We start from the raw sequence: 26,429 nt of genomic DNA on the forward strand, positions 1-26,429 counted from the left end.
GCCACCTTTTGGGCTCTATAGACAGAATGGAATAGCATTCCTTGGACTAGAAATGTAGACGTTTGTCATGATGCTTAATCCTTCTCTTGATGCTTAATCCTTCTCTTGCGGCAGCCAGATGAGCTGCCTCAGAAAGGTCCAGGCCATAAAAAGGGAGAGCAAATGATTTTCTCTGAAATGGCATAGTTAGAATTCACAGAAAAGAAAGTTCTTTCATTCCTTCAGCCTAGTGATTCAGTTTGTATTCCTTTGAGGGATAGGCAGGAAGTTCTTGATTGTAAAGTGGATTTTGTCAGGATTCTAAAATTAGGTGTTTTGCTGTATCGTTATATCCTTCAGCCTGTAATTGCCACAGAAGCTGCTTGTAGTTTTGCAAATCAGGTGTTTAAACCATGGCTCTATCCCAGTATTAACTGAGCAAATCACCTCTGTGCCCTGAACCCCGGTTTCTCCATCTGTAAGCTTGTGTAGCCAGGTAAAATTTAAACCCTTTGTACTGCTGAATCCAATAAAGAATGAAATGCACCTGGCCTTGTAACTGCTGTTGAGCTGACAGATGAGCCCAGCTGGTAACATTCTCATTGGCAAAGATTTCTGTTCCCCTTTTCATTTGGAAATTTTGAAAAGATCTCACAAAATGCTCACATGAGGAGACAAGGAAAGGGAATTACTGTGACCCGTGTCCTGTTAAGGATGAGGAACCAAAACCTTGCCCTGACTTCTGTATATTTGTAGTAGGTAACACTGCTTTCCAGGAAAAGAGAGGTCAGAGCTCCCCAGGTAATCAGAAGAATCAGAGGGTTGAAATGAAGGCCATGGAACTGCCTTGACTGACCCCAGCAGGATCCCACAGTCAGAGAATGACTGGGACTCAAGCTCCTCACTGCAAGTTATTGTGACTGTGTGTCAACAGGTGTAACACAGTGGCACAGCAAAGCCCACAGGATTCTGGCCGTGCCGACGATGACGAGGCCCCATCGACCTCATCTGGCACAGCTGGGAGTTCTTCCGCGCCAGGTGAGGCGTCTGCTGGATGGTAGACCTCCTGTGTCCCTGCCTGTAGAAGAGATGAAACCTCATCCTGCCTCATCATCTGGTTCTGTTTTGGCTGCCCTTCTTAGCCATGTGTGTCTGCACTTGCATGTGGGTGAACTCCACGTGTGTCAACAACGCCCGTTCCCGGCTTGGAGGAAATTCTGGAGCAAATTAAAGCACTGACTAAACATCCTGACTGTGTCAGGAATGGGGATTCTGAGGCAAATGGCTCCGCCAGTGCAGGACCGAAATGGGCATCGGACGGGGAGTGACAATGTTAGCCCACCTCCTGCCCCTCAGGAAAGACAGGCATCTGTAAGGGGTGGTGTGGACAGATCACTGGGTTCCTTCATAGGTGGGTCAGTGCGGTGTCTAAGTGGATTTCATTTCTTTTTGACTAAAGATCTGCCAGGGTATTACTTTGACCCGGAAAAGAAGCGCTACTTCCGCTTGCTCCCCGGACATAACAATTGCAACCCCCTCACAAAGGAGAGCATCCGGCACAAGGAGATGGAAAGCAAAAGGCTGCAGCTGCTGGAGGAAGAAGACAAGCAGAAAAAGGTGGGCTCCACACTCGTGATGGCCACAACCATCCACTGCTGATAGGAGGTGCCGAGCAGCCGCCTCTGTAACACTTAGCATGGTGCACTTCAGGGAATGTGACATCAACCTTCCACCATAGTAATCTGATGAAGCGAGTAAGAAGGCAAGAAATCTCCCACCCCCCTTTTCTTCAGTGATTCTCACATCTTGTCCTTTCTCAGAAGAATCTTGGGAAGAGGCATGAAATGGTTTCAGTACTTGTATATTTTAAATAGAAAACCGAGGGATATGGTTTGGATATGAGGAGTTCCTGCATCCCTTCTGGGGATTACATCCCAGCACATTTCAGTGGTTTATGGGGGCCCCCGGGTCACTAGTAGTCGAACAGAAAGCAGACGTGAGTGACCAGTGCCATTCTTGTGTTCACTAGTGGGGTGGCTTCATCTCCCCAGGCATAAATTGATGGGGAGTCTGGACGTGGGCACCAAACCAAATTCCTAGCTCACACGTTCTTTCTTGTGATGGACTTTTCCTCTTGCCAAGAAGAGGAGACCATTAGAACTTTATGCATATAGTTTCTGCCAACTTAGTACCCTTGCTTTTTCATTACATCCTGTGGAACTGAAAACATTCTCCATTATCCCATAACATAAAACTTCATTACTCTTCTCTTCTCTTTTAATTTAGAAAATAGCCAGGATGGGCTTTAATGCATCTTCATTGCTCCAAAAAAACAAGCTGGGTTTTCTCAATGCCACCAGTTATTGCCGGTAAGACAATGCCTCGTTGTTAAGTTTTCTTCGTGAATATTCTTTTCCTATTTCTTATTTCCATGGTCCAAGAAGTCAGTCAGGATGGAGTACGTAACCACTCTGTAGGGAGTCTTCACAGTTGGGAGAGGGGGGCTCAGCTCACAGCCTGCCTTCTGCTGCTAAAACCAGCCCTGAGTGAAGCATTCTCTCTGTAGAGCAAGGGAAGTGGCTCATGTAGGAAGCCAAAGAGAGAGAGGGGATCTAGGCAGAGAAACTGAGCAGAAATTTCTCAAGATGTTTCCTCTGTGTTACTTGAAATCATTTTTAGTGTAATAGGAGGCCCTATAGCTTCATTCCCATGAGATTTCTGCTCCCTTCTCCTCTTCCAGCAAGTTGTCACCCAAAATAGAGCATTAAACAGATGTATGTGTTCTAAACTTTATACACTTGTAATGTCTGATATAATTCTAACTAAAACTCTGTGAGCTACGTTGATATTTCCCCCAGTTTCCAGAAGAGACTGAGGCTTAGAGTTGATTGACTGGCTCAAGGTAAAGCTAGAAAGGGTGGAATTGTCTGACTCCCAACATCTGAGCTCCTAACCCCTACATTCTGCTGTCTCCCTGCTGTGCACGGAACTCATGTTATGAAGAAACAGCTTGAGTTTGAGTGCCTTATAGCACTTACCGTGGAACAAGGCCCCCTTCAGGGAAGACCAGCCATGCAGGAGGTATCCGCCAGGTCGGGTCGGGTATGCCTCTCCAAATTTCCCTCCTGAGAGGGAAAGGAATTAAAGGTCTAGGTAGAAATACCTCTTCACCCTAAAACATGCTTTGTTCTTAGTGGGGTTGCGGCCATGATGTGGAGAGAGAAGGGGGTCCATACCTGGTTCTTGCTAGCTGGGTGCTCTTTGGCCTGCTGTTTCTTGCATTTTTCAGGCAAATTCTTTTTGTCTCAAGAAAGAGTTGTACTAGATGATCCAAGAAAGAGTTGTACGAGATGATCCAAAGACAAATTGGTCTAGTTCATCTTCCTTTGACCCTGTGAATGGGCCACCCATTTCTTGGCCTTAGTTTTCCTAAGAGTTCTACAATTGAGGTTATTTAGGACCCTACTCAACTCCATTGCTGAGAATTACTTCGGAGGAGAAGTGGCTGACTAGGGGAGGCGGTCTCCAGGGTGTGGGCCAGGGCAGAGGCTCTGAGTCTGCTTCACGGGTGTCTTGTTACGACATCCATGCCCTCCCCGTCCCTCTTTCCCTCTGCAGTTTAGCTCATGAGCTGCGAGTGAGCTGCATGCAGAGGAAAAAGGTCCAGATTCAGAGCTCGGATCCCTCCGCTTTGGCAAGCGACCGATTTAACCTCATACTGGTGAGTGGGAGGGAGCGCCCTGCGGGTGCCAGAGGTATAGCTGCTGTCCCCGGACACTGCATGGCTTAACATTGGCTTTCATTGGGGCTAGCCGTGCGGAAGCCAGTGCCACAAAAGCAAGTGGTGTCCTCTTGGTTTTATGGTACTAACCAGTGCCTACTGGCTACCTGCTAGCAGGCGCTGAGCTGGCAGGGCAGGCTGTGCCGACCATCGTCACCCCCACTACAGCTCTTGTCATCTAATCTGAGAGCCTCAGCCCACCCCACATTGAGAACTGTCACAACGTAATTTTCCCTTTGGTGTGTGGTCTGCAAATTGAAAAGGTACACAGTGGACCAGGGGCTTCTAATCCTTTCTATACTGGGCATAATCTGGTGGTCAGACCTGAAGCACCAGTATCCTTTAGTAGGACTATGTGTTATTCCCTTGCTTGCTGGCTCTGACCTCAGTGGCAGGGTCCTATAGGGTCTGTGCTCCTGGGCCTGCACGTCCAGCACAGCTCTGTCATGTCCTTTACAGGGAGCAGAGCATCTTCTCTGCTTTAGGTTAGACCTGGGCTGGAAGCCAAGGTTAAGGCCAGAGATTGCTGGAACCTGGGGTTCAGGGAAATGTTGGCAGAGGACCGAGAGTCCACTGCAAACAGAAGGCCATACACCACTGAGTTAGACCAGAAGCTTGAGGCCACAGGAGATCATGGCCTGTCCTGTAAGCCCTGTCCTTCCTGGAGGCCAGGAGACAGGTGAGAATTCGAGAAGGACACAAAATGGAGAACCTCAGCCTGGTGGTCTGCTGAAAGGACTGGAATCTGAAGCGACAGTGCTCACCCTTGAGGTCTTGCCCCAGGAGACCTCAACAGGAGAGCCCTTCTGCAAGGGGTATTCCAGGACTTGTGTTCTCTCCTGGCTTTACTCTCCTGTGTGTTTGGGGGCACAGTTTGACCTGAATCACTGGAAAACTTTCTTGCAGTACTTTCCCCTCAGGAGCTCCTTCCCTGGGGTTCTTCCATAAAACTGGGTGGTGATGCCTGTGCTGTTGAGTATGGCCTGAGCCCCTGGTCCTCCTACTTCATCTCACACAAGGCTGGCACTAGTGCCCAGATCTTCCCAGTCACCCAGGGTTAGACGTGACTGGCTGGCTGTGTGACCAGAGTATTGGGAAGGGAGCTTTGCCACCCAGAGATCAGCTTTTCAGATCTGATTCCAGTCTCTGTCATGATCCTTCAGGAAACTGTGCTTTCCAAGTAAATTTGCAAAGTGAATACAGTTTCACCAACATCCAAACCCATGTATGTGTGTATGTTGTATTTATAAGTATACATAAAACACTTAAATATGTAGGGTTTTGCTTTGAAATAGTTATTAACTACATTAAAAAAATTTTTTTAATTTGTTTTAATGTTTATTTTTGATAGGGAGACAGAGCGTGAGCAGGGGAGGGGCAGAGACAGAGGGAGACACAGAATCGGAAGCAGGCTCCAGGTTCTGAGCTGTCAGCACAGAGCCCAACGCAGGGCTCAAACTCACAAACCGCGAGATCATGACCTGAGCCAAAGTCAGACGCTTAACCGACTGAGCCACCCAGGTGCCCCTAAAAAATTTTTTTTTATGTTTACTTCTTTTTGAGAGAGAGAAAGAGAGTACAAGCAGGGGAGTGGCAAAGAGAGAGGGAGACACAGAATCTGAAGCAATCTCTTGGCTCTGAGTTGTTGGTACAGAGCCCGATGCGGGGCTCGAACCCACAAACTGTGAGATCATTAACTGAGCTAAAGTTGGACGCTTAACCAACTGAGCCACCCAGGCCTGGCCCCTTTAATTTTTTTTAACATTTATTTGTTTTTGAGAGAGCAACGGAGTGGAAGGCGGGGAGGAGCAGAGAGAGAGACACAGAATCCAAAGCAGGCTCCAGGCCCCGAGCTGTCAGCACAGAGCCCAACGTGGGGCTCAAGCTCAGAACTGTGGGATCATGACCTGAGCCAAAGTTGTACACTTAACCGACCGAGCCACCTGGGCGCCCCTGTAGTGTTTTCTATTGTAATTTTTTCCTACAATGCAGTGGGTTTTTGTTTTTTGTTTTTTGTATCTCATTGAGGGGAAAAGTGCCCATGTAATGGGAATCCAGTTTTGTTTCCTCCTTTTACCCCTTCACAGTTATAACTAGCATTTTCCACATCGTTGTATGGCTTTCATGATGGCTGCGTGTCACCATGTGGCTCTTCCGGATGGATGTAGGGACTCTGCCAAACTGAGTTCTGAGTGGAGTCACTGTGCAGACCTCATGCCTCTTGACAGTTCCCCCTCATCGCCTTCACCCCCACTCCTGGACTGCGAGATCAGATGCCTGTTAGCTTTGCCCAGTGACAGCTGGACTGAGTAGGTGCAAGTCAGGTTACCTCCCTGCTCCCTCATGGGTGGGAGCACTCACCAAGTGAAAATGCTCAGAGCATGGGATCTAAGACAGATGGCAGGTGGTCTTACGCAGCTCACCTGGCTCAGCCTGGGAGGTCACCTATGGTCTCCTTTCCCCTCCAGGCCGATACCAACAGTGACCGGCTCTTCACGGTGAATGATGTCAAAGTCGGAGGCTCCAAGTATGGCATCATCAGCCTGCGTGGTCTGAAGACCCCCTCGCTCAAGGTGCATATGCACGAAAACCTCTACTTCACCAACCGGAAGGTACATTGCCTTTCCCATTAGCCTCGCGACCCCCTTTGCCTTGGATGCAGGGGGCCTGCAGTAGTTGGCCCAATTTAGAGTAGAGGAGAGAACCTTGGGTACCTCATTTTACCAAGAGAAAATGGAGTTTTAGATCTTGATAACCTATAAGGGAAGAAAAGGGCCTCAGGAGTTTCTTATCTTAGAAGAGAAATAACTGTCAATAGTTGGGAGAAGCAATAGTTGGGCTTCTTTAGGCTTGAGAGGCTTCTTTAACTGCTTATACAGACCTTCCCTCCAGAGGATCGAGGTGACCCGAAGGAGCCTATGCCAGGCACCGAGTTCCTGGGCAGTGGGCTGTTGTAGTCTTTGTGGATAGTCCTCCAGTGCATCAGTCACTCAGCCAGTCTGTGGCCTACCCAGAAGTTACATAAATAAAAAGAGGTTACATAAATAGAATATACATAAAGATGAGAGGTTACATAAATATAATACAGCACAGCTTGCCGTCTAGGGAGCAACCTTTAAATTGCACTTGGGTGATGGCTGCATGTGTAAAAAGCTGTGCGACATTCTATTCATTTGGGACATGAGCCACAAGATGGATACAGGTTGAAAATGGTTTCTGAATGAAATGAAATACAGTATGCCTTTCAGAGTTGGGTTTTGTCCCCTTCTGTTGCCGAGAACCCGTCCCCAAATCAGAAAGTTACTAGATGTCTCACTGTGAGGTCCATACTGATGACAAAGGACCAAAGCCTGGGGGTTACTTCCTCCCTGTTCCTCTCAAGGTGCTACATGGTGGAGCAGGGAACTTCCCTGTTCTGACGCTTGTTCCAGCGTCTTTAAAAGGAGTGAGACCTGAAGAAAGAAGCCCCATGTCTGTATCCCTACTAGTTATTCCATAGGCAAGCATTGTCTATTTCTCTCCATGAGTTGGCAGTCAAACCAGTCTTTCTGTCTTGCTGTGTGTTTCCTCACCAGGTGAACTCTGTGTGCTGGGCCTCGCTGAATCACTTGGATTCCCACATTCTGTATCTTTTGGCAGACGAAGAGGTTTGGTGGGCAGGCCAGGCCCTGATGAGGAGCTGAGTGTCTGTGGGGTTTGTGAGGTGGCATCCTAGGGGCCAGAGAGGTCTGCACCATTTTGTGTGCACATCTCACCCTTTAGGAAGGAGCATTGCCGCTAGGTAGAGAACAAAGATTCCCATGGAGCACAGAGAAGTAGTCGAGGTCCCAGGGTGACATTGATGTCACTATGTGCCATCACTGTTAAGATCTGTAAAAGAACTGGGGCGCCTGAGTGGCTCAGTCAGTTGAGCGTCTGACTTCAGCCCAGGTCATGATCTCGTGGTTCGTGAGTTCGGGCCCCACATCGGGCTCTGTGCTGACAGCTCGGAACCTGGAGCCTGCTTCGGATTCTGTGTCTCCCTCTCTCTCTGCCCCTCCCCTGTTCACACTCTGTCTATCTCTCCTTCAAAAATAAATAAACATTAAAAAAAAAAAAAAAGATCTGTAAAAGAATAGTAAAGCCTTAGGCAGAAACCCCACATCCTCCTGAGGTGAAGGAGGAGGAACTCAGAGCTGCAGTGGTTTGAGGGTGGGCTGGACCCCTTGCGGGGGAAGGCTGAGGGTGTACATCAGTAAAAGGGATTCCTTTGGCATTGGACATGAGTGTGTGGGCTCTGTGCCTGGGGTCTCTGCCAGACATGGCCTTCTTTAGAGCCCTCTTCTTGTAGCCTCTTCCCTCTCAGAGAGCGATCAGGGTTCTTCTACTAGGAGCACTGGAGCGTAGTTTCAGGCTAGCTAGACCCTTCCCCTGGAGTCCCTGAGGGCTCTTGACGCACAAGACGCCTGTCTGTCTCGTGCTTCTGAGAGTAATATTGTTGGAGCCAAAGCCACACATTCATATGTCTTGTCCTTGGTTCATTTCCATAATAAATGAGTTCTTGAAACTATGTGACCACTCATTGTACCTAACACCTATTTCGTGAGTTGTCACGAGGCTAATATTAGTTAATATCTATGAATGCACTTAGCACAGTGCTTGTCACATCATGGGTCCTCAACAAATAATGGTTTCAAAAAATTGGAACCTGTTGGGGTTTTTTAGTTTGTTCTATGGCACTCTGTCTCTCTTTTTTTATTTTTATTTATTTTGAGAGAGAGCGTGAGTGGGGAAGGGACAGAGAGAGAGAGAATCCCAAGTAGGCTCTGTGCTGTTAGTGCAGAGCCACACGCAGGGCTCAAACTCACAAACCGTGAGATCATGACCTGAGCTGAAATCAAGAGTGAGATGCTTAACTGACCGAGCCACCTAGGCATCCCCACGGCACTCTGTTTTTAAAACATTTTATTTTATTTTAAAACACTCTATTTTAAAAACATTAGAGATTCTGGTTATACATTTTATATAAGACACACAAAATTGTGTGTGTTCTGTAAATCGAAAATTCTATGTGGCTTTCATTTGGTGGGATTCTGTGGAAGGATAAGGCCACCTGTTACTGTGATCTTACAAGAGGACAGAAGAGACCAAGTCTTAAGGGAGAGAAAACAACCTTGCTCTCATTTCTGATCTTAAAACAGGATAACATTTTCCCATGTTTCTCTCCTTAGGCTAAGGAGAGCATAAAAATCCATATAATTGGTTTTAAAGATACGGTCTGTGGTAGCTTCATCAGCTACTTGCCCTCTGGTGATCATTTCAGGTAATCTTCAGGCTTCTGTGCACCCGCTGCTTCTGCGGAGGGTCCTGGAAGTCATTTAGACCTGTCCTCTGCATTTTCCCCCCAAAGAACGGTGGGAGGTTCGATCGAAGTTGTACTTAACTGGGCTTTTCAATAACCCGTGGCCTATTAAAGGGTTAAATCTAATACTGACCCCGTTAGTATCCTATAGGGTTTAAGGGTAACCTGGGTCTTAGTCCTAGTAACTGAAAGTGCATGTGGGTAGGGACTCCCTCCCCGCATCCTCACCCTCGAAACCCAGAAGGAAAAGAGGTGTCTTTAGGAAGGGCTAAAGAACACTGGGCTGCCCAGCTCCAGTGTTATTATTTATGGCTTCAGCATTCTCCATACTGCTATATTTAACATGAGGCTTACCACCCAAGGCAGTGTGATGTGTACACATCACACATTCAGACGATCAGTAATGTTGCTTGATTGCTTTGCAGGTATTTACATTTTTCACTGAGGTCTGTGTTCATTCCTCCAAAATCTGTTGAGTTTATATGCAATCCCTGTGCAAGGTGCTAGAAATGGCAACGCAGCAGGTGCTCAGTCTGTATAGTGAGTCTGTGGGGCAATTGGATGCAAGCGGGAGAAAGGGATTAGGGTGGCCTTCCTGGAGGTGATCCCACACAGAAAGGAGGGGACAGAGCTCACAGCAGAAGGAAGAAGCAGGAGGGAGCTTGCACATTGCACAGCAGTAAGTGGTCTGATGTCTGATGTCTCTGGCAAGGTGGGGCCTTGGCTGCTGGAATGTTCTAGAAGATTGTGGCCATGGAGGTATTTCTTACGAAGCAGTGTGGGCAAGAGACTGGCAATGGTGAGACCTCAGGCAGAGAGCTGCTGCAAGACCGAGGGCAGGGGAGAGGGTGTGATGGATGAGCAGGAGTGGAGGAGAGGCATGCGTCCAAGAGGCTTAGGATCTAGGCCAGGGAATGGAGGTGGAAGAGAAGGTCTGAGGAGGGAACTCCGAGAGGGCGGTTGTGGAGGCCACGAAGGAGCGTGTGGTTGGAAAGTGTCGTGTGGCCACAGGCAAGACTGGAAAGTGTTGATGAGAGTGAGAAACAGTTCGCTGGAGACCTTGGGGAGAACACCTGATTGGAAGAGGAGTGTCAGACCTGGGTTTCAGTGAGCTGAAGAGTGACAGGAGGGCAAGGAGGTAGAGAAACACAGACTCCTGTCGAGAAAATTCTGCCTGTGAAGGGAGGGGAGCCAGAGCAGTCGGAAGACAGATGGCCCGGTAGACATGCGGAGGCAGTTCAAAGGAAAGGAAACCCAAATGGCTGTGATCTGATGGATCAGCACATCCAGTTGTAGCCCAGGAAACTCAAGTTAAAATGAGATGTCACTTTATACCCGTTCAGATGAGCAAAAGTTTTAAAAGTCTGATAGTGCCCGGTTCGGCAGATGGGGGAAACTGCTGGTGTAAGTAAATTGATAAGGCCCCTTTAAGTTGCAACCCCTTGTGACCCCACAGTTCCACACTGGGTTTAGACACTAGAGCCTGTTTGCAAACTGCAAGTCGTGACCTCTGCCGGTGGGCCATTAGATCCGTTCGTGAGCAGCACTTTTTTTTTTTTTTTTTTTTTTTTTTTAATGAAACAGACTAGAAAATAATCGGTTCCATATTTAGTAAGAGTAAATATTTTCTAAAACTTCTGTTTCAGTTATTTGCGTGAATGCAGTGCGTGGTAGCGTAAAATCAAACTCCTAGAGTGGGTTCAAGAAAACACTGCTTTAAAGCAGCCTCCCACATATGGAGTAGGACACAGGAACACTGGAGGGGATGCTCATTCCAGCAGCAGAGAGAAAAAAAAAAACAAAAACAGAACAAGTTAAGTACCCATCAGCAGATGAATTGTATATTCATCCACAGTGAAAGTGAAGGAACAGGAGCTACAAGCTTCAATACAGATGAATCAGTGGGATTCTGGGTAGGGGAAGCGTTGGACTGGGGAGGGGTCAGAGAGTCTTTTAACTGTGACATATTTTTCCTTTTAAAACATCGGAAACTGGGGTGCCTGGGTGGCTCGGTTGGTTAGGTGTCCCACTTCGGCTCAGGTCACAGTCTCACAGTTTGTGAGTTCAAGCCCTGTGTCAGGCTCTGCTGACAGCTCAGGCCTGGAACCTGCTTCGGATTCTGTGTCTCCCTCTCTCTTCCTGCTCTTTTTCTTTCTCTCTCTCTCTCTCAAGTAAACAAACTTTAAAAAAAAGTTTAAAGGAAAAAAAATCTGAAACTAAATCTAGAAAATGTAAGCGTGTTAAATCTGGCTCACGGCGTTACAGTTTCTTGAAGGGTACTAATGCCCATTCTCTTCCCAGAGGAGAGCCTTGTACTTGACTGCCCTTAACAGCTTTCTATGCTGTGCCTCATGGGAATCGCAGAGACTCCAGGCTGTGCCACCCTGCTCCCAGCATCGCTGTTTGTCAGTAGTCACCCAGGTACCGGAGCCTTTTCCTTTGGATAAGGAGGTGCTCTGAAGGAGGTCTTGGTCCCTGCCTCCTAGGAGCTGCAGTCACAAGAACGGTGTAGACTCCGTGGTGAAGGTTGGGACAGGAGGGGTGGGGACCGCAGAGTGGGTGGGGACAGCCTACAGAAGCACAGGATTCTGTAAACTGGACCCAGGATGGGTACTAGAAGCAGGTGCATCTTTACACACCCCTCCATTGACCCCTTCGTTGGGGTCCCCTCAGCCAGAACAGTTAGGAAGAGTATGTAATGAGTGCAAGAGATCAGAGTATTGATTTGGGCTTCCTGCACGGACCATGCAGAAAAGCATGGCAGGTGCTGCTGGGGATGTTTGCATTCTGTGTGCCTGAAGGCAGTTGGACTTCTCCTTCCTGGCAGCATTCTGGATATTAAGTTTTCAGTCTTTCAGAGAATTAGGATCAGTTAGACGAGGGTCAGACCTCTAAGAGTGCAGGGCTTCGGGTAGACCTGGCGTGGGTCCCGGCTCTGCCCCTTACCAACTTGAACAGATTGCTTAACTCCGTGAAGAGAACACCTACCGCAGCAGGTTACGTGGAGGATATGAGGCACACTTAGCCCGCTGCCTGCCGTTTCATTGTACAGCAAGCTTGCGTGGCAGGAGCATGTGTCATCCCGTTTTATAGATGAGGAAAGTGAGGCAAAGAGAGGTTCGGAATTTGCCTTACAAAACTAATCTATGGTGTCATAAGTCAGGAGAGTGATTCTCTTTAAGGAAGAGTAGGGAGATGGTAATTGGGAAGGTTATCAAGGGTACTGGAATATTTTGCTTTTTAACCTAGATGATGGTATAGCTATACTTACTTTGTGCTAACTCCTCAAACTATATACTTGGAATTTGTTATCAATTTTGTTATCACTTTAAAAGCTTATTTTACAAATGTTTTCCTTGAGATCACACATCTAATAGTGTGATGTGGGATTGAAACCCTCTTGTAAAAACACTACACTGCTTCTCTGACGGCAGTTAGTAGTTCTAATGCTACTACTGGGAAGTCGGGAAAGATGTGCTCATTATCAGAATGACCACTTTTGAGCCAGGTACCCCAGTGGAGTGTCTCTTTTTTTGCTACCACAAAACCCAGAATGGGGCCAAGATATAGATCCTTCTGAGCAGTCATTCCTGGAGGTTTCCCAGAACTAGTGGTCACTGGCCTGGCAGCATAGAGAGGAGATCTTCGTCCCTCCAGGGCAGCGACCCTTTATAGTCACTGTTCCCATCAACAGGAGAACGGCCCGGCATGCTCTGCAGTTTCCGGATCCCTGGGGCCTGGTCCTGTGCATGGTCCCTGAACATCCAGGCAAATAACTGCTTCAGTACAGGTGAGCCATGACTGACTCCACAGGTTCCCAGCGTAAAGAATTTCAGACTTCAAACTCCCTGTCCAGGCTGTGAGTGATCCTCGTCTCTCTGCCCCATCCCTATTTCTGTCAGGCTTGTCTCGGCGAGTCCTAGTGACCAACGTGGTGACAGGACACCGGCAGTCATTTGGGACCAGCAGCGATGTCTTGGCCCAGCAGTTTGCTCTCATGGTTGGTTGGATTGGGAAGGGGGCAGTATAAAGTTTCCCAAGATTGGAAATTGTGCTGGACTGAAAATGATTCCTGTGTGGTATCTGGTTGTCCCTCTCTTTCAGGGGAAAAAAGGACATCAGAGAGGATTAATGGTTTACTTGGTGATTGTATGTGCACTGGAGGAAAGTTGGCTGATTGAGAAAGGCCTGGCTAAACTGGCTTTTGGTTTTGGTTTTGTTTGGGTTTTGGGTTTTGGGGTTTTTTTTGGTTTTTGGGTTTTTTTTTTTTTAAGTGCAAAAAGGTGATTTTATTAAAGCACAGGGACAGGACCAACGGCAGGAAGCTGCCTAAACTGGCTTTAAACAACTTCCTATTTAAATGAATTGTTAGTACTTCTTAAGTACTGGGATTAGCCATCAGGACAAGTAATTTTTTTGACATATAAATAAAGTCTCAATTCATAACACTAAATAGCCTCATACCTAGCTTTCAATTTACATATTTTAAATTTTAACAAAATTCTAGTCATTCCTACTTTTCAGAGACTTCCCCCATTAAAAAATGCCATCTTTGTTTAAAAGCCTGGAGGAGTGTGCAGACTGCCAACCTGCCGTCTTCTGGAAGCACAGAAGTGTTTCTGCATGTTTCATGTTTCTGCAGCCTTCTGCCCTCTGTTTGGGACTCCATGACTTTCCTGGATGTCTCATCTCTCCTACTCCATACTCCCACCCTCGCTTCTCACAAAGGACCTTCCTTGGTGGAGATAAGGCACCATCACATGGGCTTCACAGAATGAGGCCTGAGGGTCCAGTGCAGCCAGTGGGGAGGACACTGGAAGACACATGGGGTCCAGTTCTCTTACCCTTTCCTAAGGAACTCCTCCAGCTACCCTGAGGCTCAAATCCCCACCAAGCCATCAACCCACACCTCTGATCCAGGGGCTGGGAGAGGGGTGCGAGACAGGCCTTCTGTTCTGGAAGGCACACCCCTCCCAGCCTTAGAGGAGGAGGTACCAACCAGTGCCTTTTTCCATAGGCTCCTTTGCTGTTTAATGGCTGTCGTTCTGGGGAGATCTTTGCCATTGATCTGCGTTGTCGAAATCAGGGCAAGGGCTGGAAGGCCACCCGCCTGTTCCACGACTCAGCAGTGACCTCTGTGCAGATCCTCCAAGAAGAGCAAAACCTGATGGCATCTGACATGGCGGGAACGGTAGGGTAGCACTGACTCTTTCGGGCCACTGCAGCCACTGGCCCAGAGTTCTGCCAGATGAAGGGCTCTTCAGAAGAGACCCTCATGCAAGACAGTAGCAAGGGAAAGGCAGTTGTGGGCTGTGCAGAGGTGGGAGCCCAGCCCGATCTAGACAGACACAAAACTGGTTTTGATGCTTTTGAAACTTAAGATTTTCCTAACCTGGAGAGGTGTTTGGACGCCACCTTGTCCTCCCTGGCTTCCGCGCCTAGTTCGCTAGTGTGCCTGCCAGACTCTTTCTGATGGCCCCTTGTGCTTTCCACAGATCAAGCTGTGGGACCTGAGAACCACTAAGTGTATAAGGCAATACGAAGGTCATGTGAACGAGTACGCCTACCTGCCCCTGCACGTGCATGAGGAAGAAGGCATCGTGGTAGCAGGTACCTAGGGAGGGGGAGATATTCTGTCTTGTCAAATAAAACGGCAGAGGGGGAAATTACTCCAAATCTGAACTGAATACTTGGGACTGTGGACTCCTGAGGTCAGGGGGACCAGATGGGACGTAGAGTAGGACATGAGTAAGCATCAGTTAAACATCCACCAGTTGGACAGCCCTTTGTCCCCATGTTAATGGGACAACATCACCTCAGTAACAGGCAGGTTAGGTGCAATAAAATATAGCAGCTTGGGAGACGTGGCTGTCCACCCGGTCAGCATTCAGTGGGACCCTTAGCCCATCCTGTTGAAAAGCTTGGGCTCCCTGTTCTTTGAGCTCACTTTCTAGCAGAGGATGCTGAGAAAAGAAATTAAGGTCATTGTAACAGCACTGGTTCCTGGTCCCCTTAACACTGTCCGTGGGGATCCATGATCTGCAGAACAGGAGCTGAAATGTCTAGCCGCTGCTTTGAAAGGAGCTACAGGTTGATCACAGGTTTTGAGTTTCTGGGCTACAAAATGTTCTGATAGCATGAAAGCTCAGTGGTTTGACAAATTAAATAGTAGGCCCTTGACAGAAGGAATACGTTCTTGGTCTTGACAAGTCCTCACATTTGCAAATATGCCTACAGAATGTACTTGTTCCCCACGCCCAAGAAGCGTCACTCGGTTAGGACTTTCTCAGGCTGATTTACTACTCTCACCGCCAGCAGCAGTTAGCTTCCTGCTTAGGCCTAGTTTCCATAAGTTTTCATCTAAGAAGAACTTCTGTGTTCTGGATAATATAAAAGAGAGAAGCCCCGTTGAGAGGCAGACCTGGGTAGGTGGGCTAGCTGCAGTAATCGGTGAACTGCGCGGCCTGAATCCATCCACAGCCGAGGGAGTGCACGGTCTCGGCTGACCACAGGCACACGTGTGAAATCCGGGAAGCCCTAAGGTCTGCCCTCCTTTCCTCGGAAGCCCTCCAGTAGTGTAGACTGCATCTGGCCTGCCGCAGCCAGTGGTTGTTAGGTGCCACATCCCTCACAGCTCTGGGCCCTAAAGACTTACGTGGTCTGACACACTGAGCCATCGAACCAGAAACAGCACAGGGCACCTGGGTGGCTCAGTCAGTTGAGCGTCCGATTCTTGGTTTTGGCTCAGGTCACGAGCTCACAGTTTTAAGAGCTTGAGCCCCACATCCACGCTGCCGGCAAGGAGCCCGCTTGGGATTCTCTGCCCCTCTCTCTCCACCCCTCCCCTACTCATGCCCTCTCAAAATAAACTTTAAAAAAAGATTTTTTTTTTTTTGAATGTTTAAAAAAATTTCGTTAAACTAGAAAAAGCTCTGGGGAGCGTCATCACCTGGTTTGTCCCCGGGATGTATTAAAGTGAAGAGGTCTTCCTGGTCACTATTTCACAAACAGGAAATCAGTTGCAGTCACCCTCTTGAACAGCCCTTGACAAGAGAAGCAGAGCGCCCACCTGTTAGCCGACATGCCTGGGGCACCATCCGAGGCGTCGCCGGCCAATGCATTTGGTCGCTTGGAATACCTGCAACTGGTGGTGCTTCTAGAGCACAGGAAGACCTGGAACTTTGATTTTCAAGAAGTACATGTTATCGACAGAAATAGTTTCCATTTGCATTTGTGCTTTGGGTCCCGTGGAGTCCTTTTTAGTCTTAGGAATTGCGAGAAGCCATGTCCACATGTATACACTTTCTTCTGTGCATCCTCTCACTAACCTGCTGTGTATCTTCCCTCTTTCTTAGTGGGCCAGGACTGCTACACGAGAATCTGGAGCTTCCATGATGCCTGCCTGCTGAGAACCATACCTTCCCCACACCCCACCTCCAAGTCTGACATCCCCAGTGTGGCCTTCTCGTCTCGGCTCGGGGGCTTCCGGGGAGCCCCAGGGTTGCTCATGGCCGTCCAGCAGGACCTTTACTGTTTCTCCTACAACTGATTCCACGGGGTGCAACCCAGAGGGATGTGGACTTGACTTACGGGAGTGAGGAGCAGCCATGCCTCTGCCACAATTCCTGTTTCCAGTGAGGGCATTTTAAATGGGTGCTCTGTGTACACAGATCCCATCCATCCGGCTGCTGGGAAGAGGTGCTATGTTTTAAGTGGAGACACTTCAGTAAAGTTATTCCAGTTAAGTTGTGAGCTCAGAGAGCTCAGAAGTCCTTTTCATAAAAGGTACTTCTTTCCTGTTGAATTCCTTAGAATAGCCTGTGCCCCACTCCCCTCTCCTCCGCCCCGGCCCTTTTCAAACAAAAACTCTGCTAAGGGCTGAAGATTGGCAGTAACTGAAGTTTTCTTTCACCAAAAGCCCTTTCAAGAAGGGTAATGGGATTGGGTGAGACTGTTAGTGTAGTCAGTGCTTGGGTCCCAGAAAGGTGTGCGCCTGGACTGGAGAAAGCTGGGGAGAAGGGGAAGCAGGGAGTCCTTTCTTCTGAGTCTCTCGAGAAAGATTGAAGGCTGGATTGCGGGGGGGTGGTCATTAAAAAGCCTTCTCAGACTCATTCAACATCAGTGGCAGATCTTGGATCCCCCTTTTATTACCATTCATAGGCATTGGGAGGAAAAATGGACCTTTCTAGATGTTAGAGGTTTTAAACAGGCCCTAGCATGCATGCCTTTGTTGAGGCACCTCCCAGCATGTTAGGTACAACAGTTCCTATTCCTGTTATGGTGATTTGAATGGCAGCTTCATGGGCCTCATCTCAAAGAAAATTGGTTTTCATTTTTTGTAATCTAGGAGAGGCAGTTTGTGAGCTGTTTATACAAAGTTTTCAAGAGCCTGTCTTTCTACCGAACAATAAACCAGAAAGAACGATGCGTAGTGTGTTGCTCTGTCAACGGTTTAGAAGATCATGATGCTTGGCCGCTACAGCAACGAGCCAGCGCAGTAACGTCTACTCAGATCTTAGACGAGGAGTAGAGACGAGCTACGATGGCTTTCAAGAGAGCTTTCATTTTTTGTGCCTGCTTGAGGTGCATGCCTCAAGAAGCTGACCCCCTATGGGCTACAACAGCAGGCTCCCCAGCTCCCCTCCTGCTAGGCTGTGGGGGGCTTGGCTGTGTCCCTCCACCCCAGGCCGCAGCCCCTGTTAGAACATAGCTCTGCACGTTCCAGCAGCTTCTACTTGTCTCTTCAGACCTACTAACTGTACCTCACTGTTGCTAGCCCAGGAACTTCAATTAAACTCTTCAGTTACTCCCTTGAGTGTTAGTTACATCTTGTTTCCTGCCAGTACAATTTAATATACAGAAAACCAAATCTGCCCCCCAAAAAGATGAGCGTATCAGGTTGGTCATCTGACAGGTGAGCTATTTACATGCTATATTTAAAAAAATATTTTTAGGGGCGCCTGGGTGGCGCAGTCGGTTAAGCGTCCGACTTCAGCCAGGTCACGATCTCGCGGTCCGTGAGTTCGAGCCCCGCGTCAGGCTCTGGGCTGATGGCTCGGAGCCTGGAGCCTGTTTCCGATTCTGTGTCTCCCTCTCTCTCTGCCCCTCCCCCGTTCATGCTCTCTCTCTGTCCCAAAAATAAATTAAAAAAACGTTGAAAAAAAAATTTAAAAAAAAAAAAAAATATTTTTAGTGCCTCATATTTTATAAAGATTTCCCCCATCTTACTTGATCCTTACAACAACACACAAAGGAGTTACAGCAGTAGTAATAAAAATCATTAGCATCATTTTACAGGTGAAGAGGCCTGCGCGCACAGACCTGTTCAGCAGGAACTGGAACTTGGAACTAGAAGACTTGAGACTGTGTTCCGTGCTGCCCGTGCACCTGTAGTCACCGACAGTACTTGGGTATTACGGCTAGTGCTGCCGAGAAATCAGGAAGGGGCGTGGCGCACATGGGAGCACGCAGTGCTAATCATTCACGTTTGATCACCCGGTAAATTTTTCTGGCGCTCACCAATGATAAGCTTACTAATTACCAGCATTCTGAAGCGTTTAGTTATTTAGACTTTGCCCCTGTATCTCTTCAACCCTGGCATATTGACCTGCACTTCGGTCCCAGGAAATTATATACACAGTTGAAGAGTTCAGGTGGCCACCATCACTGTGGGGTCTTCTGGAGTAACTTTGGTGGTGTGCCCCTGCCCAAGAGCACAACTAAGCATAAATGCTGAGCCATGAACCTAACATGCACTCATACTTTTGTCCCCTCAAGTTCAAAGTTAAACCGGTTCGTTCATTGCAGGACCTGCAGTTTATAATCCCTGGTCCTGCTCATCTAATGCAGTTTTCCTCACAGTTCTACATTGTTTCTGTGGAGCCGAGAGCCCATGGGTGGCTCTTCAACCCAACTTTGATCTCCCCCCAAACAGTGGAGACAATAGGACCCCTCAGGAGAATACCAGGTGAGTTCTGACACGTATGGCCCCATCCCTTCTAAACTTCTGAACTCTTTATTTAACACCTGTTTCATAGCCAAAGTTTCTTGTTGGTCAATCATTTTAGATTTCTCTTAGGCTTTTTAAAAGGAAGGGGGTGGTTCTTTAAAACCTCTAATTTCAACTCAGCAAATTGGTTCTTAATCTCTGGTTAGCAGTCACTGCTAATGTATTTGGTCTAGGTTCTATGAAAAGAGGTCAGACTTAGCTGAGAAGTATTTTGGTCTCTTTGCTTGTGACATAGTATCCCAGAGAGGAGTACATTACATAGTCTCAGTGAAGCATTTTTCACTTGCAGGTGTCTTGGGGCATTTTGCCCTGTTCCCAGGTGACAACCAAAAGTAGAGAATGAACAGATGGTGGGGGCGGCAGCACTGAGCTATGGCGAACTCCTACCTACGTGGCCTGGCGTTTGCTTGCTTATAGCCTAGCAAACAGAGATGAGCGAACAGTGACCACGAGGGGTGCCTGGGTGGCTCAGTTGGTTGAGTGTCCTCTTGATTTTGGCTCAGGTCATGATCCCAGGGTGGTAGGACAGCCCCAGGCCGGACTCTGTGCTCTGCAGAGCCTGCTTAAGATGCTCTCTCTCTCAAACACAGATATATTTTTTAATGCCATGAGGTAAATACCTGCTTCACATCCCATCTCGCTGTGCAGCCACCTTTGAATTCAGCTGACCCAACGTGTTCTGGAGAGCACAGACAGCCTGCTTGGTGTCCCCCTAGGAGGGTCCCCAGAAGTGGTCTTTGAGACCAAGTTAGCCACACTTAGTGGTCAGCCCTTGATCTGTCCTGGTCTGAATCCTCCACAGTAAGCCATCTCTGAAGAAAATGGCAGGCTGAATTTCGCCTCCCCTTCCTTTGGTGTATGGTGCCGTGTCTGCCTCTCCAGGCTGCCCACCGCATGGCCCCTGCTGCGGGAGTGACCTTCCTAGGTCCCTGCATTCAGAGGCTTCTTGTGCCTCACAATAAAATGGCCTCTGGAGACTAAATCATGTGTGCCTTACCCCTTTGGCCCATCTCTGCCTCCCGCCTGGCCTCAGGACACAAATGTTTCAAGATCCACCTTCCCCTGGGCCTCCAAGCTAGCCGTACTGCCCCTTGCCATCTGTAAAAGTCCCAGTTAAGTCTCAGAAACCTCCAGAAAGCTTAGATTTCCCAGCACTTGCCACAACCAGGTGCTCATTATACGGAATAAGCAGTTTTTGCCAACATCACTGCCTTTTAATTCTTATAACCCTGTGAAGTAGGGGATGGTCACTCCAATATACTGAAGAAAAATAGAAGTGACTTGTTCCAAGTCTTCTAATAAATGACAGAGCCAGCAGGGTCTTGCCTCAAGTCTGAGAATCTACTAGGCCCCTTGTGCTTAAAGGAATGGGATTTTTACTTTTCCCCTGGAAATTTAAGGTCTTGGGTCCAGTTTGACCTGATTTCCCCTTTTAATATTTACTCATTTTTTTTTTTTTAATTTTTAGCGTTTATTTATTATTGAGAGACAGAGCATAAGCATGGGAGGGGCAGAGAGAGGAGAAGACAGAATCCAAAGGAGGCTCCAGGTTTTGAGCTGTCAGCACAGAGCCCGTTGCGGGGCTCAAACTCACAACCCACGAGATCATGACCTGAGCTGAAGTCAGATGCTTAACCGACTGAGCCACCCAGGCACCCCTAATATTTACTTAATTTGAGAGAGAATCTCACGCAACGTGGAGCCCAACACAGGGCTTGATCCCACGAACCATGAGACTATGACCTGAGCCAAAACCAAGAGTCAGGTGCTTAACTCTCAAATGAGCCACCCAGGCGACTGACCTAATTTTCCCTTCTGTCCACTTTCCTCAAGACCAGCCATCTCTGTCCCCTACAAGTGACCTCCAGACTGGTTGGCCTGCCTTTGCTCACCTCTCCTGGCTTGTTCCTCCCACCCACCTGCTTGCACTCTTGGCTTCATTTGAATAGAAGCAGCTACAGCAAGAGCAAAAAGGACTTGCTCTACAGAAGCCCAAATCAGAGCAAAGGCACCCAGATACAAATGCTGCCAATAGCCCAGGGCAGCCAGAACTGAGGTGACATGGTGTCTGGGAAATGGAAGGGAGTGGTCTAGGGATGGAGCCAGAACCTGGAGGGCGATTCAGGCTAGAGTTAAGGGTTTGGTATGATCAGGATAAAGTGGCAGCTGAAATCATGGCAGTGGGTGAAGTCACTCAGTATTAACATTCTAGATGGACACAGCCCACCAAAGTCCACCAGACCCAGAAAGACATGCTGTCGTCTACAAATGGCAGTTTCAAAGATGGTGCTGGTCATGAGCATCTCCCTAAATTACACCTTCCCTAACCCTATATACCCCATACCATCTGCACATCAGTTTTCATAACTTTCCCAGATACAAAAAAAACCAAAAAACAAAAGTTGCACCAGGTGTAATTTAACGGAAGGTAAAACTCAAATTCTAAAACTAAGTCCATTGGTGATAAAAGCCATGATAAATACCATCACGGGTTCAATTCTCTACTCCACCCATTGATGGTAGTTGTGAAATTGAAAATGCAAATATTAAGAAAAACTGTTAATTTTTCAACAACTGGGAAGCTTGGCTCCATTGGTACAGGCTAGATCAACTTGCTTAATCTCTAAACCAGTTTCTCTGATTTTTAGTGACAAGGAAGCACTACTCTCCTTTATCATGAGAACCTCTGAGGGCCAATGGAAATGATTAAATGTAAAGTTAAGCTCTGATTAAAAAAAAAAAAATACTATTTTAAGGTCACTGTCTTATCTGGAAATGCAAAAGAATTCGCAGCTCAAGGAGGAGGAAGGAAACTGAAGAGACACTCTCGCTACATTACAATGCCAGCAGGATGGGGTGCAGACTAAGTAGGGCAGTTATGAGGCCCGCCTGTGCTCAAACCCCAGCTTCAAGTCTCCTTAGCCAGGCGGCCCTGGGCTTCTGAACGTCTCTGAGCCAGTAGCTTCAGCTGTAAAACACAAGCACTACCCACTGCCTTCCAGTATGGTCGTGAGAATATCAACCATATACAGCTCCTAGCATAGTCCCTGGCAGATAACTGGCACCTGTATATTGGAAGTCAAAGGAGCAGAGAGAAACCCAAGGAATGTGTAAGGGTCCCACTGCGTCCCATTGCCTCGGAGACCGCTTGGTTCTCAGCCACAGCTGAAGCCTTTCATCACAGCTCTCGGAGACAGCTTCCCCAGCCATCTCCTCCACCTCGGAGCAAGTCCTTCAAGCCAGAAATTTGTTTTTTTTTTTCTAAGTAATCGCTATGCCTGACTTGGGGCTTAAACTCACAACTTGAGATCAAGGGTCGCATGTTCTTCCAATTGAGCCAGCCGAGCACCCCAAACCAGGAATGTATTAAAAGTCTTTATGCAGCCAGCCACCCCCTAAAAGAGGGGAACTAATTTGTGCTATCAGATGCCAAGACAGTGGGCTCTCACGGTGGCAGGTATGTTCTGTTTCTTCATCTGGGTGCTGGTAAGACCAGAGTGTCATGCCCACAAGAAGGAGGAAGACAGTTGAGGATGGACATGGGAGTGGAACAGAGAAGACCGGGCAGGGGAACGAAGAGGGAAGTGACTCTCCCCAGAGTTTCCCTAGGTTGATAGCAACACATAGTCTCCTGTGAGAGGACTCCCCGGGACTGCAGCCCCACAGCTACGACTGAACCCTGAGAACCCAAGTCATTAAGCCGCTGCCACTGCCTGGCACGGGTTGCCTACTTGGGGCCAGCTGGCCCCACCCACTGTGGAAAGCTCTGACGAACAGCCCAAGTACAAGGCAATGGCAGGGCCAGTGAGCCTGTGTGGAGCCCTCGCCACCAGAAAGTTCTAGGAGCGTCAGCTATCCTCTCTAAAGGAATAGCCACTAGGTTCCCAGTTAGCAAACAGCTGGAGGAAGCCATCTGTCTAAAAACTGGGGGAAAATCAGCCCATCATCATGACATGAAAACCCCTATCATGGTTCGTGGTATTTGGCTATGCCTTTAAGTTCTTGTTAAAGTAACAGTCTGAGGGGCGCCTGGGTGGCGCAGTCGGTTAAGTGTCCGACTTCAGCCAGGTCACGATCTCGCGGTCCGTGAGTTCGAGCCCCGCGTCGGGCTCTGGGCTGATGGCTCAGAGCCTGGAGCCTGTTTCCGATTCTGTGTCTCCCTCTCTCTCTGCCCCTCCCCCGTTCATGCTATGTCTCTCTCTGTCCCAAAAATAAATAAAAAACGTTGAAAAAAAAAAAATTAAAAAAAAAAAAAGTAACAGTCTGAGGTATTAATGGCCAAACACTACCACTCTAGAAACATGCCTCTCACTGGCTTCTGCTCTGAAAGCCACCAGCTACTCTCCTATCGACTAGAAAGAGGCAAGATTTACTGATGAAGTTAAAGCAAAGAGCACAGTCCATATTCAGCAGGAAGATTCCTTTATAATGGCGAATTTGATAATACACAGTACTAGAGTAGGCCCTGAGTCACTGGGCCACAGGAGGCAGGAAGGGAGCAGGTCTGAGGACCAACACATTCCAGGGCTCACGTCACACTGCACTCATGCCAGGAATGACCGCTACGTACCTCCCTGAAGTTCGGCCCACCCACCAGTTCAGTCAAGAATTACGCCACATTTAATTCTTCGGTTTTGGCCACTGAAGAAAATCCACCATGACGACAGGATTTCGGCACAACAGTCTCTTTCCAGTCATGAGAGATATGAATGTCCCGGCTCTTGATAAGAAACAAGTTTGACTTCTCTTGCAAGAACCAAAGAGAATTTTTTTCTTTATTATCCGTCGAGATATTTATATATATTTAAAACAGTCCATTCGGTGCACTGTTTCCCTGGAAGATTTCTCAAGGTCACCCCTCCAGTAGCTAGAGGGGTCATGTATCAGGGAACAAAGAATTAAGACACTTCAAAATAAGCAATAAAAATCCTAGTGCAACACTCAGAAGCAGATGGTGGGCTTGCAGGGTGGAGGGGAAGGAAGCAGGTGCTGTTCAGGGGCAGGGTGCGGCCTCTGGAAAAAGCCAAGTGGACACAGGAGCATCAATAAGCAGGAAACACTGCTGGGGAAGGCCTGTTTCCTTCCGTGCTCTCCCCAGTTCTCAGGGCTGAGGACCCTACCCCTCACCTTCCACCCACTCTGGTGACCTGCACGCTAAGTTGGGTAGTCTCTGACTGAAACAGGCCTAGGCCAGGAATGGGGATCCAATTCCAGAGGACCCAGGTGGGTTCCTTTCAGGCTATTCCAAGCAAGAGGTACCTGGGAAAAGGCAAGGAAAGGAGACGCTTCAAAGGCTCACAGAGAAGAAGCAAAAGGTGACTAGTAACACAGTGGCTCTGAACCTGGCTCTGTTGGGGGGGGGGGGGGGGACCTGGGGCCACTGCCACCTTATCCCTGTGCTGGGGACAGACTGTGCTATGTCTTCACAGCCAGCAGCAGCCTGAATACGCCCCACATCCCTTTCATATGGATATACGCACACAGTTGTAGATTTCTTAACTGACATAAATGCAACGGATTCAGGTTCATTCCACTTTACTCTAAGCTGCTCGGTCCCCCGCCCTGAGGGGTTCACACGTTCGGCCCTGGCCAGGCTCCCCCCTCCCCCCACAGCAGGATAGTGACCCCAGGATGAGTAGAGGACACACACCATAACAGGTGCCCGGTGGGGAGGGCCTACCTCAATGAGACTTCTGTTTCTAACCCTGAGAACCTAAGGAATTGTGAAGGACTCGGAGAGGGAGCTGGGGTTAAAGGTCACCGGGCTTTTTATTGCAGTTAAAGCAGACTCGGACAGGATGGTCCCAGCCTCGAGAGGGGACAGCCCGGCGGTCATGGGAACACTCATCACAGAAGCCCTGTCCGCAGGCCCGGCAGTGGTGCTTGGAAAGCTTGATGCTGAACTCCTTCCGGCAGCTGTGGCAGTGCAGGATCTCGTGGTCAGGCACCCAGTACGCCGGCCTGGCCGCATCCTTCACCAGACCTGTGGCAGGAGCAAACGACGATGAGCGGGATACACGGACCCAGCACGCCGAGTCCCACCAGGCAAGAAGCATCCTCGGGCACCTCTGGCTCGCAGTCCTACTGCGCACACAGTCCCCTACAGAGGCCTTCACCCCGTACCGTGCGGCTCTGAATCTCCAGAGCTGGCACCTAGGCACTGGGCTCCCGGGTGACCCTGAGGCGCAGCTCCAGTAAGAACCACTGGAGTAACAATAAAGCAGCCCAGACTCTGGGAGTCGGGACATCCCTTCGTTCCAACCCCAGCTCCACTGAGCACGTGTTCGTTAGCAGCTGCAGGGTTAAGAGACGGTTCCCTAACCCCTCAGGGCCCTGGCTTCCTCATCTTCAACAAGCCACATTCAAGAGCAGCTGTGGGGATTACGAGAAAGAGCATGTCTAACGTTGGGACCCCCCAGCCAGAGAGCGCTCGGCAGGTGAGCCCCGTGGGGAGCAGACGGCAGGCTCTCTGTGCCAAGGGCAGCCCTGCTTCTCCCAGGTACCCTTGAGAGCAGATGCGACCTGAGCTTCAAGCCTGGGCAAACCTATTCCTATACCCTCGAGTCAAAAGTTCATCTACTCACCTTCGAGCCCCAGTGGTGGTAAATCAGATCCAAGCAATTTTCACCACCACCCAACCCAGGAGCCTCTGGTTGTTCCTTGCAATGGGCAGAGACAGCCGAGGCCCAGCCAACCCTGCCTAAGCCTTCCGCACACCGCACACCGGTGCGTTTCCCTTCCCCTTCCTCTCACCATCCTAGTTACAAGTACCCCTCCCATCAGGAGGTAAATAAAGATCTTATATCCTAAATGAAGGACTGACTAGTGAGGTAGATTAAAGACCGCCACAAAGTCTGACACTCCTGCCCCTCCCTCAGACCCAGGCAGGCTTTGTGACTAGGGGAAACTAGAGTAAGAGTACCAGTTGCCAGGCCCAGACCTTAAGACATTGCTGACTTCTACTTCCTACCTCTCGGAACAGGAGTCCTAAGCACCCCGTGTAAAAAGTCTTAACGCCCACTGGAGAAACCATGAAGAGAGGCCTGGAGGATACACGGAGATGGGTTCTACCAAGCCCACCTTCCGGGCATCCCTGACAAAGTACCCAGCGTGTGAGTGAGGTTGGCTTGACCCCTCAAGACGGGTCAGGCTGCCATACTACAGCATCAGATGGAAACTCTAGGCAATGCCACCTGACCAGAATAATAACCATTCCTGACTCAAAGTTGTGAGACATGATGAAACGGTGGTTGTTTTCAGCCTTTACATGTTCAGGTAGTTTGTTACACGGCAACAGATGGTGTAAAGAGATGGCCTCC

At 48.7% G+C, this 26,429-nt stretch overlaps 2 protein-coding genes across 6 annotated transcripts in view; one reads left to right on the forward strand and one right to left on the reverse strand.

The window, feature by feature from the left end:
- The first annotated feature begins 900 nt into the window (after positions 1-900).
- On the forward strand, positions 901-17,528 carry DCAF4 (DDB1 and CUL4 associated factor 4). The gene is given in 13 exon segments (XM_058739563.1): positions 901-1,017; positions 1,439-1,596; positions 2,266-2,348; positions 3,598-3,700; positions 6,229-6,372; positions 7,336-7,384; positions 11,442-11,522; positions 12,796-12,891; positions 13,004-13,101; positions 14,119-14,292; positions 14,597-14,711; positions 16,457-16,644; positions 16,646-17,528. Coding segments are annotated over 12 exon segments (1,236 nt in total). The 5' UTR covers positions 901-1,017; positions 1,439-1,545; the 3' UTR covers positions 16,700-17,528.
- A 5,987-nt stretch (positions 17,529-23,515) lies between these two features.
- ZFYVE1 (zinc finger FYVE-type containing 1) overlaps positions 23,516-26,429 on the reverse strand; it is a 54,069-nt gene continuing 51,155 nt past the window's right edge. For all 5 annotated transcript variants that reach the window (XM_058739550.1, XM_058739554.1, XM_058739551.1 and 2 more), the window contains one exon: positions 23,516-25,093. In XM_058739550.1, coding sequence (XP_058595533.1) covers positions 24,861-25,093 — 233 coding nt within the window. In that variant the 3' untranslated portion in view covers positions 23,516-24,860. The remainder of the gene's footprint in view (positions 25,094-26,429) is intronic.

Source organism: Neofelis nebulosa, chromosome 7, assembly GCF_028018385.1.
Source record: "Neofelis nebulosa isolate mNeoNeb1 chromosome 7, mNeoNeb1.pri, whole genome shotgun sequence".
NCBI lineage: Eukaryota > Metazoa > Chordata > Mammalia > Carnivora > Felidae > Neofelis > Neofelis nebulosa.